At 39.9% G+C, this 17778-nt stretch overlaps 1 protein-coding gene across 2 annotated transcripts in view; it reads right to left on the bottom strand.

The window, feature by feature from the left end:
- NEB (nebulin) overlaps positions 1-17778 on the bottom strand; it is a 229140-nt gene that overhangs the window by 209407 nt on the left and 1955 nt on the right. For both annotated transcript variants that reach the window (XM_068545120.1, XM_068545119.1), the window contains exons 2-9: positions 15925-15966; positions 13884-14084; positions 11921-12028; positions 11347-11451; positions 10552-10656; positions 9766-9870; positions 4324-4428; positions 175-279 (exon numbers count right to left, since the gene is read on the bottom strand). In XM_068545120.1, coding sequence (XP_068401221.1) covers positions 175-279; positions 4324-4428; positions 9766-9870; positions 10552-10656; positions 11347-11451; positions 11921-12028; positions 13884-14084; positions 15925-15966 — 876 coding nt within the window. The remainder of the gene's footprint in view (positions 1-174; positions 280-4323; positions 4429-9765; positions 9871-10551; positions 10657-11346; positions 11452-11920; positions 12029-13883; positions 14085-15924; positions 15967-17778) is intronic.

Raw genomic sequence — 17778 nt, 5'->3', positions numbered from 1 at the left:
AAAGATTGTGGAATTTCTTTCTAAGTAGGAACACTACACAGGTCTTACCCCCAAGAAGAGGTGCCTAGATTCAAATGTTCCAGTACCATTGCAGGAGCAGCAGGTGGCTAGAAGTCATACAGGAAAGGGTCACCCTCTCAACCCAAGGACATCTGGCGATCCATTCCTACTTACTGTGCTGATGTTATTAGTATTCATTCTGGCGGTTGCAACTTCAAAGCAAGGTGTCTCACTCCATTTGCCTTTGATTTTATTTTCATAGTCTTCCTTGTATTTTTGCTAGGATAAAAAAAAAAAGAAAGAAAATAAGACAAGCAAAATCTGGGAATTGCCAAATAAGGCAGCTAATTAAGTGGTAGTGGTTGGCTTTTAAAAATATCTTGACCAGGCCCTTCCTGGGTGCTTAACAGATGTCTTCAAATCTCCCAGTATAGTGTCAATTTACCCAAAAGAAAGTTGGGTGCGGGGGATAGAGGTATCAATCCTCCCTTTGCTGAGTTTAGAGACTTAGTTCATTGAGAACTCACAGATGGTCCCTGATGTTTGAGGGAAGAGAGAGTCGGGTGCATCTTCCTTCTATAATTCATAGTTATAATAAAACCACTCAACCCCAGATTTTCATGCCCGATGAACTTCGCCATTAATTTCTGAGCTTTACCAAAACTCCTAGTTATCCAGAAAGCAACACCACAACAAAATTTGGCATGTAGGCCAATGAATAAGACTTCCTGGTTTAGACTTAAAGAAATTTTAATGAGAACTGACAAGTAATTAAAAAATTGAACTGCTGTCCCATATTAACTCACAAACACCACACCACCTGAATCTTAGGCTGTGAGCTCCTTGGAAAGAGGAATTACATCTTCTTCATTTTTGAATCCTCAGGATCTAACACAAAATGCAGTACGCAGAAGTTACCACATAAATGTATGTTCAACTACATTAAATTGAACCTAGTCCATGATATATTGACTACCTTGGCTTGAATGTTCTTGGAATAGAATTAACCCCAAATTTGGGACATGAGCCCGAGCCAGAGCTGGGTTAGAGCAATTTCCCCTCCTTGGCTCATAGAATGTGTCCACAGACATTACCAGGGGGTCTCAAAGTGTTTGCCTGCCTATACCCGCACCATGCCCTTCAAAGAAAAAGAAAGTCATTTTCTGTTACACCTTTAAAGAACAAGTACCAAGGATGAGTGAAACGCAGAGCCAGAGAGTTTGAGTTATAGGAAGCCCAGCCCTCTCTCTAACACCCTATATCCTTTCTTCTCAAAAGGTTAACATTCTAGATCCCAGTTTCTCCTTTCAGGTCCAGACCTAGTGTCAACTGGAAAGTCCAACCTGAAATCTTATATCTTTCCTATCGCGAGTCCGGAAGAAAGCAGAGAAGCAGGCACAGAGAAGCTAAAGGGACTTCCCAGTGTTTCTTACAGAACCTCCTGTAACAACCCCAGCTGGTTGTAGTAGGCACGGTGTACACGAACAGCCCTGCCTGCCTACCCATCTCTACAAAACGCGCTGAGCCAGGAGGAGGTGCTGGCATGTACTTGATGGCTTTGGCCAAAGACAAAGGTGAGAGACTTGATTCTGAAAGGTATAGTAAGGAAGGATGGAAAACAGAATGTAACGGCAATATAATCATTACAGATATGTGTTCCTTATGTTAAAATCTGAACTGGAGGCTGTAAGACAAAGGGGTGGATCTGGGAGACATAATCCGACAAGGAAATGCAAAGAAATTAAAGCACGAAAGGGAGTAGATAAAGGAGATTTTACCTTTTTGGAGAGAAAGGAAATGATACTGACACATGGGTCAAAGCAGCTTGAGAGTGAGGAAGACTTCAAAAGAAAGGCAGCAAGTCCCACATCTAAGTCACCCCTGGCAGCCCTACACCTCTCTTACTGGATGGTTTGTTGTTGGATGGACTGCTACCCATCACAAGCACTTCTTCCCAATGTGACTATTATTTTGGATGCACAACAGCCATTAAGAAGTTGGAAATCTGGATGAGACTGGGATGAACAACTATCACCATGGCTGAATCTAACGACCTTCATCCACAGCCCTCCTCCGCTTGGATCATATTGTTATTCCACAAAGCAAACCCAGTCGTAGCAATGCTTTCAAAGTACCCAATGCTGTCTCTGCATCCAGCAGACTGCTGCAATCCAATAGGCATATAATCCACGCCACCACTCTAATGTTAAGTTTTCTAGTAGCCATACTTTAAAATGTAAAAAAGGAACAGGTGGGAAATTAATTTTAATAATATATTTTACTTAAGCCAATAGATGCCAAATATTGTCATTTCAACATACTATAAAACAATTAATGAGCTATTTTACCTTTTGTCATACCAAGTGTCCAAGATCCAAGATCCAGTGTATATTTCACACATATAGGACTCAGTTCATACCCTCACATTTCAAGTGCTCAATAGTCACATGTGTCTGGTGGCTACTCTATTAAGAGTGCAGCTCTACAACCTAAGTGGCCATCGACAGATGAATGGATAAAGAAGATGTGGCACATGTATACAATGGAATATTACTCAGCCATAAAAAGAAACGAAATTGAGTTATTTGTAGTGAGGGGGATGGACCTAGAGTCGGTCATACGTAGTGAAGTAAGTCAGAAAGAGAAAAACAAATCCCATATGCTAACACATACATATGGAATCTAAAAAAAAGGTTCTGAAGAACCTAGGGGCAGGACAGGAATAAAGATGCAGACATAGAGAATGGACTTGAGGACACGGGGAAGGGGAAGGGTAAGCTGGGACGAAGTGAGAGAGTAGCATTGACATATTTACACTACCAAATGTAAAATAGATAGCTAGTGGGAAGCAGCTGCATAGCACAGGGAGATCAGCTCGGCGCTTTGTGACCACCTAGAGGGGTGGGATAGGGAGGGTGGGAAGGAGAAGCAAGATGGAGGGGATATGGGGATTTCTGTATACATATAGCTGATTCATTTTATAATACAGCAGAAACTAACACACCATTGTAAAGCAATTATACTCCAATAAAGATGTTAAAAAAAAAAAAAAAAGGGTGCAGCTCTAGACTAACTGGCAAGCCTAAATTAGTGGAGAGACTGATTATAGAGGAGTTTGAAATAGATTTTTTAAAATCACTTTCAAGTACCCACCCCGCATACTCAAATGAGGTAAAAGAATGTTGCAAATATTAAAAATAGATTTCTTTTTCTTTCTAAATGACTACTTGAAAGCCGTTTTTTATTTTTCTCCCCCCCCAAAAATAAATAAATAACCATCCTTCTCTCTAATTGCCCTTCTCTCCAATCTTATTTACAGTAGCAACACTTTTAGGAGGCCATCTCTTTGTGAATAGTTAGTTCTAAAGTTAATATCTGCTTAGCCCTGCCTGGGCAAAATTTCAGGTTCATGGTATTCCTATCAGTGAAAATTTACTGTACTTAGTAGATCTTTTATCCAAATAGCCCTTGGTTACACCAGTAGGTAATCTGCAATATCAGACACCAAAAAATATTGCTGAATAGACTTCATCATCTGTAATCTTCTTCCTTCTCCTTTACTGGAGACATACTTTCCCCCAAAATACTTAAACAAGATAGAAATCTTGAGGTCCCATCACAATTCAAGCAGAAGACCAAACTGACAGTCAACTCCACAGAGGGCAAAGGAAAGTATTTAAAAGCAGCAGTATCCCAGGAGAAAGTGGCCTGATTTGGGCCAAATTAAAATGGGAATTTAGCATGGATCTATTCATCAGTTGAACATCTGTTTCTCTGCATTCCCTGTCAGGGCTGCATTCCTCAGAGCTAGTTTACCAGACTAAATACAGACAGACTAAGCTGTTTGCCAGGGCCTTAAAAATTATGAGGTGCACTTCCCAGGGCTGTCTAACCAAACTACATCTGAGAGACCACTCACGCACTCTTATTTTCTCCAAGTCTGATTCTGAGCATAAAACTATACAGGGTCTGCACTGAATTAAAACAATCAGATCCTTTGTGGAAATTTGCAGTTACTTGGTTACTCTGTTAGTATCCCTCTCATAAGTCAAAATGTCAAAGGACATCAGGACGTGGGTTCAGTTCTCAAAACACTTTCCCATGTATCAATCACTGAGTCATCAAGCTGGCTGAGTATTTATTAACATGGTTCCATGGTGTTAATGGATGTGTTTCTTTAGCTGTAGAGTTTTCCGGTCATATACACAAATACTCTTAGTGTTTGTGTTGCGTTTTTAGGTTTATCTTAGTTACTTTCTCTGATGGTTGAGATTATTCAGCAGAGTTTTCAAGCGAAACAGTGTCCCAGCCCTATTTACTTACCTTGCTCACTTGATTGGTCACTTTCTTGGCAAATTCTATATCTGGAGGATCCGGCAGAGATGTGAATTGAGTTTGCTGTTCAGTGTGACCTTTTTTGTAGGCAATCTGACAAAATAAAAGACAGGGATGTTCAAGAGCTATAGCAAATTAATCTACTTCCCACATTCCATTTGTTGGCATTTTTTAGAAAAGGCTATGTTTTCCACTTTATTTGAAGTCTTACATTTTAGTGTACCGTAATTTATCCTTTTAAATGTTACAGGCCCTTTCTCTCAGCTTTACTAGTGATTTCAATTTCTTTGAGTCTTCCTTCTCCAAGACTATTGGCCTTACATCCATCCCCTTCCATTCGTCTCCACACCATGATTTACAACTAAAGTTATTCTCTTAACTAGCACCGTCAACGCCCATCCTCTTGTCTTTACATCACACCTGCTCACAAACTCCCAGCTCTGGAAAAGTCAAGCACACACTTCAGCTGTTCTTATATCCAGGATGCTGAGTGCTGCTGAGGAAAATCACACAACTCTACGGATTAGGTAATGACAGCACCATAAGCAGGGTTAAAAGGGACACTGGAAGAAGGTGCAGAGGTGGGAGAGGAAGCCTCTGGAACCCAAGCCTCTAGTTGAAATCTATGTGTCTACCCAATGGTATGTTCTGTGAACAGCTACTTGCTTGGTGCTCTGTGCCTAAAACTCTGCATTTATGGTACCCAATTGCTACTTTGCCTTTATTGAAGCTTGAACATCCCATTTTGTGTCTCTGGTCGGTCTCTACTCCCAGTGACTCGTCTGAAACCCCAACACTGTCCAATCCGCTCCATTTTCCTCTCAGCTTCCTCTTTCATAAAGACAGGCTACACGCTTATCTTTATCTATCCTCATCCCTGCCTCTCCCAGCCCCTGCATGGCCCAGAGGAAGCATCCCTTGCAGGGCATGAGTCCTGCACATGGGGTGCTGCTCACTCTGGTAGCCCTGGGTACCCAGCTCTAGAAGCCACCCCTCTTCTTTCTTACAGATTCAACAGCTCCCTCTTCATTAGCTTCTTTCCTTCAGCCTACAAAAGGCCTCTCTAACCTTAAAATAAGCATTGTGCCCATTAACTATGCATCCCCTTGGCTCCTGTTCTCCCTTTTTTCTTCACTACTGACTTCTCTGGCTTTTTCTTCCACCAGTCTTGACCCCTGCCTCTAACAATGTAGAACATTGACAGATCCCCAGACACGCAAGGTCCTTTTATGCCTCTGAACCTCAGACATGCTGTTCCCTTTCCCTGGAAGCTCCAACTCCACCTTTTCCCCATAGGCTTGCAAACTGCTACTCATTCTTCATGTCTCAGGACTGGCATGATTTCACCTCTCGAGCCTTTTTTGTCTTGATGACCTTCTCCTGGGATCTACACTCAACTTGGCCCTTACCTCCTTTACAGGAATTATCGGATGACACTGTAACTGGTTGTTTACATGTCTGTCCCACCTTGGATTGTGAGCTCTGGGATGGCAACCTCTCATTTGGGAACCCTGTTCCCTGTCTAGTACCTGACTGGAGCGAGGGTTTGACGACTGGTTTCTGAATGTGTGTTTTACAAACTGAGGCCATCGGGGGAGATCTGAAGAGGAGAATTATCCTCCCAGCTCTTCCACTACTCAGCTGTGAGACTTCTACAAATGATTTCTTCTTCCATGTGGCAGTATCCTTATTTATAAAGTAAATAGGTAGGATAGTTCCAAGGTCACAGTCATCTTCGTCATACTTTAACCAAGTCTAACTATATCTTATTCTAAAAATATCTACCTAGTGCCTATATAAACGCTTTCACAAATACTAAGTTGATTGGGATACAAAAGACAGATTTTAAAATGTATTTGTATTAATTCCATGGCTTATTTTCTTTTAAATAAGTGAAGACTTATTCTAGGCATAGACCAACCTGTATTTTCCATGACTAGCTAAGTCCTTAAGGAGAAAGCGACATTCTGCCAGGAGAAATGCTTACTAAGTATGACATGCTGTCAAGAACTTTCTGATCTAGAAGTCCTAATTTCTGCAGAACCTTTGTTCAGAATTCTGTCTAGTTAGAATTCAGTACTCTGGATCGGCTTAAAGACTCTCAGTGTTTGCAAAGTCATTTGTCTCTACTTAGATAATAAGGAAAACATGGTAAGTAGGGTTAAGGACACAGAGAGGGAGAGAGAGGCTCTGAAACCAAATCCTTAGCTCAAAATCTATGAACCTACCCAGTGGTATGTTTGTGGACAACAGCTTGTTTGGGGCCCTGTGTCCAATAATTGTAGAAGTTCATGGTGCTGACAACAGTATTAATAGGCATGCTGGTAATCTGATACTTGGTCTGCAGCAAAAATAAAAGCCATACCTCAACTGCCAAGTCTTTCTGAGGCAAGGATGGGAAGATTCTACTTCGTTATTATAAATTCTTCTTCATTATGTCTTCTATTGAGATATCTCAAAAAATGTGGTCAACTTTAATTGTTCAAAGTCCATAGAACTAAAGTAGCATGGAGGTGACCCTTCATCTCTCCATTTTGTGGGTAAAAGGAGACAGTTGGAGATTAAGAGTCTTCTTGGAAACTTCTCCCTAGGCTTACACAACATGGCATTTCCTGGTTCCCCTTCAACTTCTCCGACCTTTGTTCTGTCATTCTTCTGTTGGCTCCTTTCCAGGTGTCCTAAGTGTGGGTGTCCTCCAGAACTCTGCCCTTGGCCATACACTGTTCTGCCTCCCTCATACATTTTCATGGCTACAGCTGTCAGTTCTAAAAAATTATTTGACTCAAATATTAATCTCTTGTCCTGATCTCACACCTGTGCAATAGAACTAAATTTCTAGTTTATCAAATGCCTTGATCTGAATGTTTCTTCCATTATCTCAACTCTATTTCTCTTTTCACTAAAGGCATCTTTACCACTTATACCCTTATTCACCCAGACTACCAGTCTGTCATAAACTCATGGATGTTTCCTTTCTCACCTTTATCTCCAATATCTAATGCCATTAACACTTTTTAAATACCACCTTCAGATTCCTTTCTTCCTCTCCTTTGTCTCCATCATCCCTCTGATTTGTTTGTGTTACTAAAATAATGTTCTACAAATCATGATGTTCCCTGTCTCAATCCACCATATGGTCCATCAAAATTTCTCCAGATTCTACTTTCAGGTGTTTGCTCTTTAATTCTTCTAGGTCTTTGTTAAACATTTCTTGCATCTTCTCGATCTTTGCCTCCATTCTTTTTCCGAGGTCCTGGATCATCTTCACTATCATTATTCTGAATTCTTTTTCTGGAAGGTTTCCTATCTCCACTTCAGTTAGTTGTTTTCCTGGGGTTTTATCGTGTTCCTTCATCTGGTACATAGTCCTCTGCCTTTTCATTTTGTCTACCTTTCTGTGAATGTGGTTTTTGTTCCACAGGCTGCAGGACTGTAGTTCTTCTTGCTTCTGCTGTCTGCCTCCTGAGATTCTACTTTTATCATGTTGTTTTCCTCTCTAAAATCTTATGATGCTTCTCATTGCCTACCATATTATATCAAAGCTATTTTGTCCGATTTTCAAGGTCCTGCTACCAGTTTCTTACAAGTGCCTTCCTATCTGAACACTCACAGCATTCACTTTCTTTTCTTTTTTTTTTCAATTTTTTAAAATTGAAGTAGAGTTGATTTACAATGTTGTGCCCATCTCTGCTGTACAGCAAAGTGACTCAGTTATACACATAGAGACATTCTTTTTTTATATTCTTTTCCATTATGGTTTATCACAGCAAGCATTCACTTTCTTTGTCCCCTGAAACTCCAGACTCATTTCACTTCTGTCCCTTTGTCCAGTACTATCTCTCCTCAAAATGCCTTTCCTGTTCATCACTACCTATTCCCTTGGGATCACCACCTCCATATGGCTTTCTCTGATTATTCACACATGTCCTGTCTTTCTCTTAGCAAATATTAGACTGTAGGGTTTGGGTTTGGCTTTTCTGTTTTTGTTTTTTTATTTTTGTCTTGTTGTTTGTTATATAACACTTTCATCTTACCAGCCTGGTTTTAAATTCTCAGGGGGAAAGGATGAAAATTTCTTGTACTTTTTCATCCTGCCAGGTATGCATACATAATGGACTTTCAATAAAAAAAATTATTGATCACTTGATAAAGGCCACACAACAACATTGTACATTTATGAGATTCAAAACCAAACAGCTAATCTTAAAAGAGAGGCAGAAGGTTCCCATTAAAATTGCTGCCATTTACTAGCTGGCCTTAAAATTTTGTCATGCCTCCATTATTTCCTAGTTTACCCTGTGGAAGGATAGGATTATATCTGTGCTATATTTTAATCAATTATATGCAAACTGGGATAGAAATATGTCTATTAAACTTGCAGTTGATAGCAAATGATAGGAATTAAAAAATAGAGCTCAAAAGTTAGAGATACCTTCAAATGAGTATGTATAACTTCAGTTCAGGGCAAGATAGGATCCTGGGATGCATTCTAATGAGTCTCAAGATGCCAAGTGACTTAAGTCTATGTTGAACATAAGAGGTTCAGGGGTCTATTGAATGAAAGACAATGTCTCATTCTATAATACAGTGTTTTCCTGAAGCCTAGAGCAGTCTTATTTTCAGTATGGCCTCTAGCAAATCAAGGGGTCAAGAAATAAATTACCTCAAAACAAGGGCTAGTGCTGGACCCAAGTGGTCATCTTTGCCGCTGCTGCTCTCAATTCTAAGAGCTCTATTATGCCTTTTAAGTTCCTCTAATAAAGATTTCAAGGTCTAGGATACTAAAATTCTGGCCAGTGGGGCTGCTGAATTTTTTTTTTTTTTTTCCACTAACTCTGAAATATCCTCTATGTACACTCAATGGCGAGAGCTCTTTGTGAGATAACCACACAAAGATGTTTGGACAAGTACGTAGTCAGGTGCCCCGTGCAGAAGTAGGGGACATATCACAGTTCAGACTTTATGATTAGGATAGCAAATCAAAGTCCTTCAATAACATTGTTCCCTTAATACATTTGGGAAGGTGGCTATAATCCCAATAAGTTTTTTTAAATGCCACTCTAATGTCACAGAAAAACTTAACTCCAGCCAGCGGGATAGAAGGACACATGCTCTAGCGGAAAGAACATTGGTCTTAGGATCACAAGACGAGGTTTTTGGTCTGGGCTCTGCCACTAACTACTTATGTGACCTTAGACTCAGGTTCCTCACCAGTAAGAAGAGGGCATTAGACTAACTTATATGTAATATAAATTATAAAATCTAATTTAAATTAGACATCATAAATTATAATGATTCTATACGTACTCCTTTGAAATAATAGCACTTAGTCTTTTTATAGGAGGAGTTGCAATGAACTTCTGGCTAGAAGACATAATTCGAGGTGTCCTGATTCCACACTCCCAAATGTGCACACTGCACTGCACTTACATCACTGAGAGCTTTCTGGGCTTGGGCAACCCTCCTCAGCTCCGGGCTATCATTATATGGATAAAACAAAGTTTTGTCAGCTTCCCAGTCTTCAGTGTAAAGTTTCTAAATCAGGGGAAAATGAAAGTTATGAGAACGTGAGAACACACTTACTTGAAATATATAATTTTGAATTCATCCATCAATGGCATAAAGAACCCAGGGCAAGGTGAGAGCAAAGGTAAGTGGAATTCACAAATTCCATTCAATCCAAGTCATATTTATTAATAGCTTCTCCAGCTTCTCCTGACAAGTCTTATTTACAGAAAGGCAGATGTGTCTGATTCTGTTTCATCTCCCCTCTGTAACTGCACCTGCCTCCTGCAGCAAGTACTAATGCAAATGTAAGGAGCCAGGAAGCACTTAGCATAATTGCTGTGCTTAAACCTTTAATAAACCTTTAATAAGAGTGAGAAAATTAAAGCTTTAATGAGAGTGACAGCTGGGAATATCCAAAGTGTAGCACAGGCTCTACACTCTGTGGGTCTTTGTGGGTCTCACAGCAGGCTCTCAGGTGCATCTTTGTTTTCCCCGGTTGTTCAGACCCTCTCCTCTACTTGGCCCAAGAGCTTTCTTCTCAGTTCCTCCTGGCCAGCCCTATCCCTGCAGGCCCACATGTCTCAAGGTTACTCACAAAATGATTGGGGAACCGTATTCCAGACTAGCCAGGGTTTACGGGTTATCCCTCTGCATGACGTGTGGGAGGACACGAGAAGATAGAAGTGGCGACAGAGCAGAGGCCTTTACCTTACTGAACATGGCTGTGTTCTTGATGGCCTGGACAAGTTCAGGGGCATCAGGAGGAAGCAGGTACTTATCCTTGGTGTCTTCCCAGTTCTGCTTGTATAAAACCTGGACAGAAAGAACAGAGGACCTTGGTTTGATGTCTCCCGCAAGGGCATGAGGATTTAGAGCACAAAGGAGAGCACTATGAAGAGTCTTTCAAACTCAAGTTGTCCTCATGCAAAGCCTGCTGATGTGCCACCAGCATCAATTATGGAAACTTTGACCATGTCGACATCCCATGATAATTTGCCTGCATTAGTAAGCTTTTACTTGAAAAGCCTAATTTTGTAAACTAAATCATGATTCTGATTCTCTAGGGATTCTTTTCAAAGGTTGCAACCTGTCAGTCATTCACTGAATTTGGATGGTAGATGTGTTTGACTTAGATGGTATTTTTTTTTAATGTTTTAATTAGTTGCCTACCTTTGAAATTTGGAGATTTCTCATAAAAATTCACCTCCCAACTTCTTTAAAAAATAAATAAGAGATTCTGGTGACACTGGGACCGCATTCTGTGCAGCACCTGCCTGGAGCTGAGTGGCAGGGCCTGGGCTTTCCAACTCCCATAGCTCTGACTGGCCACTTCAGTCACCTGTGCAGCCTCCCTGACACGTGTTGCCATTAGAGCCCACCATGCCTATGGGTTCAAGTGAGACTGGTGAGCAGGATCTGGCCAGTCCAGTTTTCTCCTCTAAGGCCAGGCAGAGACAATGCACATGCTATTTAGTACCCCAGCTATCCATCCCATGACCTTACCTTACTGACTTGCTGCGACACTTTCTTTGCATGTTCAATGTCCTTTGCTTTTTCGTCTACGTGACAAATAGTTTTAGCAACATCGCCATCTATTCGATACTTAACCTGCAAAAATAATGTAAAATTAGAACTCATGACAGGCATGAACATATGAGTATATTAAAGAATATCTTATAATAAAGAGCACTGACCCAATCACTCTATGTCTGCATCGCAAAGCCAAGTTTCTGCATTTTAGGTAGAAAACTGTGATCTCCAAAGATCTACAGAGCACCTGTATTTACTGCGTGTCTGCTTTCCCGGGCAAATTTCAGCCTCCCTGTGCTCCAGTATGGAGGATCACAGCGAGCTGGAACTCCCATCTCACATCACCTTTAAACCAAGCTTTTAGAAATCTCTTTAGGTTCACATTTACAGCAGCATAATCTATGGCCATTGCTTCCTCTAGATTTCTGGACTGGCTCATAGTAATTCGACCCCTTATTCTCTCCGCACCTATTTAAAGCCCTCAAATTCCCAGTAGTAGGCATATTTTTGAAATGTCTCTCTCCTTTATTTTAGCAATGCAGCCCACCTCACTGAGTTGATCTTGTACTTTCTTGATTCTGCGAAGTTCTGGGGTATCAGTTGTGATGGCGTATGGCTGTCCTTTTGCTTTCTCATAGTTCTCCTTGTATTTATTCTAAAAAGAATATCAGATATTAGCCTAAAACCTAACAACACAGCAGCAGAACTTTCAGGCAATGCACACATCCCCATCTTTTTTTTTTAATCTTGCAGGTTATAACAATTATCAATTATAATAGCTCTCTTTTTGTCCCCTACCCTGATTCTCAACAAAAACTAAAATAGATATGTTAATTGTTCTTCCTAAACATGGCTGAATACTGGAGACAGTAGAAATTTTATTATAAAATATTGTCTTGGAAATGCCCTAAAATGATTCTTTCAATATTTTTATTGTCTGAATTCACACATAAAAAGCTGGAACCTCAATAATTTTAGGAAATAAGTATAGAAATTGAGTCAGGTCTGAAAAGATTTGATTGCTAATACAATGCAAAAATATTCAGTTCAGAAGTTGCAGCTAAATCTCAGTAATTTAGATAACTGAGACACCAGCTGAATTAATGGGAAGTCTAAATTATGAGTATTTTGAAAAGGAATGCAATTTTATTATTTCTGCTAAATATACGAGTTCTTGCTTTAACAATAATATGCATAATTTATCATTATTAATGCTTCAGGAAGACTCAAGTGGAATAGTCAACAATCTAAATTATACTATTGATTTCATTACTAATCACTTTAAACATATTACAAACCTTTGCCAACATTTTGTTCAGACCATCAGAAATTCTTGAATATTAGTGTCTGAATTAATGAGATTTTTATGGCAATAAATTGACAGATAAATTTTTCTATCTTTGCTGAATACGACTGTGATAAAAGAGGCAAGATAATCTTGTTTTTAGAAATCTAAATTTTAGAAAACCTAAATTTTAGATCATTCAAGAATCTGAACTAGAAATTTACCAAATAGTCCCCAGTAGTTAACACACAACCAGAAATGAATATTTATTGGCCAACCACAAAAGGATGCTTTTGACATAAGCATTAATCCTATATAATCCAATGTTCCCCTGAGTACCTTTCATCTTTTTCAAACCTCCAGAGGATGTGCAATCAGGCCACCTAGTGAGACCTCAGTCTACTCTGGACAATCAACAAGTTAGATCCATTCAAAGGGGTCTAAACCTGCTGCCAGTCAGTGTAACTTACAGAACTGTACATGGCAATGTAAGGACCAGGGATCATCAAAAGCAGTGATTCTCAACCTGGGCTGCACATTAGAGGCTGGGAAGCTTTTAAAAATCCTCCTCTACAGGTCCCAGGCCTGCCTGGACCAATTAAACTAGAACAGCCTGGGCATCAGTAGTTTTAAAGCTTCTCGGGAATTCCAATGTGCAGCCACAGTTAAAAAACTGCTGTTCCAAGGTACAGTAAAACATTCTGATCCTCAGTTTCACATGAGTTCTTAGTCTGATCCTGGTTTTTTAAACTACACGTTCTTTTTCACTATACCTCCTAGAGACCTTGTTATATACTGTTAGCTAGTCTACTTGAAGGGCATCATGCTCAGACATAGTGCAGATAAGTGCTATTTAGCTTCTGTGAACTGATTTCAACTAAATCTATATCTATAAATCTATATCTAAATCTATAAATCTATAACTATGATTTCATTATTCTAGACTGGCTAACAAATAGTGATTAAATCCAGTAAATGCTTTATAGTTGGCCTTATGCTTATTTTGTGGGGATAATTTCATCAGCTTCCCCTGATGCTGCAATGGTGCAAGTAAATTACCTGAAAGCAGAATTCAAGAGTTACAAGACATTATATTTCCGTAAAATAAGTTTTGTCTCATACATGGTTGAGAAGCAAAATCCCGCCAGCATCCAAAACAGAGTTGGTTGAGATCAGTAATTTCTCAATAATAAAACCAGATAAGCAGAAGTTGTTTGAAACTTACTGTGCTGAAGAGATCCTGCATTTTCTGACTGTGTGCAATGTAAGGGGTCATGAACTTTGAACAGTCCATCTTCTTTCGAATGATTCTCTTCCTCTCCACCGGCTTTGCTGGTACTGGCCGTGCCAGTGCCGGTTTGGAAGTTTCTGCTTGCCCATAGTCAGATGTCTTTGTTGTCGTAGTTTCATAGGTTTCTGTTACCGTCTGAAAATTTGACATGCAGTTATGTCAAAATTTGACAACATTGTTATGAAAGTAAAAACTGAGATACCATAGTCTTGATATACATTATTCTAACTTCAAGTCAGACTGATATCCCTGGTGTTACTTCTCCACATCTAAAGCAGGCCAAAGCAGGAAATCACATGCTATATCCATGTGAAGGCATATTGTGTGACATAAATCTGAATGCTGATTGTGTCAGATTGCATGGAATAAAATGGTTACTCTTTACTGACTTGCAACATTACCTTAAAATTCCATTTGCCTAAAGGAACACTTTAAGGTAGGATAAAAATCAAAAGTAAAAATATTTTCAAACATTTAAAAATCTTCTTAAACTGCATGGGTAAAGTAAAAGCAAACTGGGATCAGGGAACAAAAAAATGAAGACAATCAAATAAAGCTCAAATTCTTGACTTTAATATTAACTTTTAAATGATTCTAAGAAAAAGTTGGTTGCTTGTTCTGCAGGTGTTTTAAGCATTCTGTAGTATGAGACAAAGAATGATGAACTTGAAAAAATGAATCACATCAATATTACAAGTGATTACCATTCTCTTGGCTTAGTCAGTTAGCACAGGGAGACCAGCTCGGTGCTTTGTGACCACCTAGAGGGGTGTGATAGGGAGGGTGGGAGGGAGACACCAGATGGAGGGGATATGAGGATATGTGTATACGTAGAGTTGATTCACTTTGTTATACAGCAGAAACTAACACAACATTGTAAAGCAATTATACTCCAATAAAGATGTTTTAAAAAAATGAATGTGAACTGGAGTGCCATTTACACTAATAAATGCTTACGTGGACAAGAATAATGATGACAACATAATGGGGTAATTGGTTAGCCTCACAACAGTCCTACGTATGTGGTAGGTGGGAGATTGTTGTTTCTTACAACAGGATTTATAGTGGAAGAAACGAAGGTCCAAAGTTTGGGTCTAGTCCAAGGTTAAAAATACAGTATGTAAGAAAAGAAGATAAGTAGCTAAATCTTCAATCCATCTCATAGTAAAATTTCCTTCACAGCTTATATCATCTGTACCAAAGGAAGAGTTCCAGCATCAATTATGAAAATAGAAACCTAAATGATAAGGAAATTGTACATCTATGACAACTACCCCTACTCTTGTCAGATCATTGTTAACAGGTTGCTCTCTGCCCATTATTACTGATGTATGGTTGATGGTGAGAAACTAACCAATTTACAACATCTACAGATGCTAGTTTTTATGCAGGCTTCAGGGTTAGCCATCCATATCACTATTTGTCATGCTCAAGAGAAACAGCTCCATGCAGAGAATGAAGCATGAGAGAGCTTGAAAAAGAAAAGTTCCAACTTGGAATATTTATGGAAATGACTTTCTCAGAATCCCTAATGTGCCAAAATCTAAGTAGCATTTTATTGTATCATCAAGAACAAAGGCTTGGAGGTGCCATCTCTTTTGGCAGAGCTGGTGCCCCAGAAGTTATGACACTACACAATAAAACTGTTGGTCCCCGTGCAAATCACAAGTCCAAGGCAATACCTTTGCTGCAGTCAAGAGAGTGGTGATAGCCAATGACGTTATTCTAATAAGCATCACCTACACCAAAAATACAACACGAGTAACAGGGGAAACCATCCCTAGCCATCTTGGATATACTGAATAGTAAAAACAGGTAACGTTCATTCTTTTAACACCGGCTGCTGGGCACACAGGTGAGTGATCCTCCAGATTCTCCCTTTTGCCAGCTCGGCAGCCCTGGGAGTCTGAGAGAGGAGAAGGCTCCTTCTGCTTTAATGAGCATGCAGCTCGTGCAGGTGTGGGCTGGGTCTTACCTCCCCCCACACCTCTTCATAGACTGTCTCCCCTGTGTGATACTATAAATAGAGAACAAAGTTATCATGAGAACCAAAGCAGAAATCACCTCTGCTCTGCCTCAGTAGAACCACTTGGCTTATTTCACTAGTCCAGTTGGTTTTCAATATTTGTGGGAAGGAAGTAGATGAGGGAGGCTGTTGACATTTTGGAACGCATTCCAACTATGTGAAACATCAGGGTAGCTACAGTGAAAGCCCTCAGACTGGACAAGGAGATGCAGACAGAATGAAGAGAAAAGTGTCTGACACTGGCTACTTATCTGGTGAAGCTATTTTACTTGAGACAAGTAAAATTTTTTCTTATGGTACCCTAGATAGAGTTTGCTGAGAAAAGAATATAATAACAATATCTTGGGCTTCTCTGGTGGCACAGTGGTTAAGAATCCGCCTGCCAATGCAGGGGACACAGGTTCAAACCCTGGTCCGGGAAGATCCCACATGCTGTGCAGCAACTAAGCCCATGCGCCACAACTACTGAGCCTGCGCTCTAGGACCCGTGAACCACAACTACTGAGCCCACGTGCCACAACTACTGAAGCCTGCGCACCTAGAGCCCACGCTCTGCAACAAGAGAAGCCACCGCAATGAGAAGCCTGTGCACCGCAACAAAGAGTAGCCCCCGCTCGCCACAACTAGAGAAAGCCTGCACGCAGCAACGAAGACCCAACGCAGCCAAAAATAAATAAATAAAATAAATAAATTTTTAAAAACAAACAAAATAAACGATATCTTGAGTGTGTGGGTTGGCAGAGAGAAACTGTGTATGATAAAACTCACTGCTGACTAACAATAAAAAAGAAGAAAACCAGAAACCTCAGTGTGAATAAAATTTTTAAAATATTGTTATCATGGAAATGATAGATCCGAAGGCCTAGACATATCTCAATTATCCCTATACCACCCTGAGTACTAAGTAATTAGAGTTTCTTCTGGAGTGATGAGCAAATCGCTTCTAGTAGCATGATGGTCCTGTAAAGGGTTGCTACGGTGAAATTCCTCATCAACAAAATGTGGGAAAGTTAGGCAGCGATTTGCCACTGATGGCTCTGAGGTGCCTGCAGGCTGGATATGAAGTCAAATCTACTTTTGAGCTACTTCTGACATCACTAGCAATAAATAGACGTGGATAGGAACTGGCTGACATTTTGTTTCAGATGCCTAAGGAGAGTGGAATCCTGCCCCCAGCATCACCCAGCAAAGCTGGGTGAACAGAAGGAGAGACTAGTTTAGGCCGAGGCATACAAGGAAAGGGATAAAAATGAAACACTTGGTTCATTTTCTCAGTTAACAAAATGTATAACATTTTATGCTTCATATTTTCTTTACCACCAAAACATATTATTGCGGGGAGGAAAAAACACTGAAGGCAAAATCCCCCTCGGGGGCCTTTCTTTTGCCGTTGATCGAATTACTTAACCATTGTCAGTAGGCCACATGGTCTGTTTCACTTGCAGTAAAATTAGCATAAAACTTGCTTAACGTCCCCCACTCCTGTGCTTTCTTTGCTCCCATACTATTTTTTAAAAATTTGAAATCTAATTCTGTCTCTGTGTCCTTACACATAGCAACATAAATCACAAGCTCTTACAGGACAGAGAATCTCTTTTATGTGCTGTGCCTTCATCACATGGGAACTATCATTTGGACACTTTAGGAAATGCTGTTTGATGCTGATCTACATGGAACCATTTTTCTGGCCACACAAAACATCAGTGACTTGAAAAGAAATTTTAAACTAAAGTGAATGATTCACAACTATTTTGGATTTTCTTAGCATCCAAGTAAAAGCAGCTCTTTGGTAGCCATCAAATT

This window comes from Eschrichtius robustus, chromosome 5 (assembly GCF_028021215.1).
Source record: "Eschrichtius robustus isolate mEscRob2 chromosome 5, mEscRob2.pri, whole genome shotgun sequence".
Lineage (NCBI taxonomy): Eukaryota > Metazoa > Chordata > Mammalia > Artiodactyla > Eschrichtiidae > Eschrichtius > Eschrichtius robustus.
The sequence above is the reverse complement of the archived record's forward strand: the minus strand, read 5'-3'. Positions and strand labels throughout refer to the sequence as shown.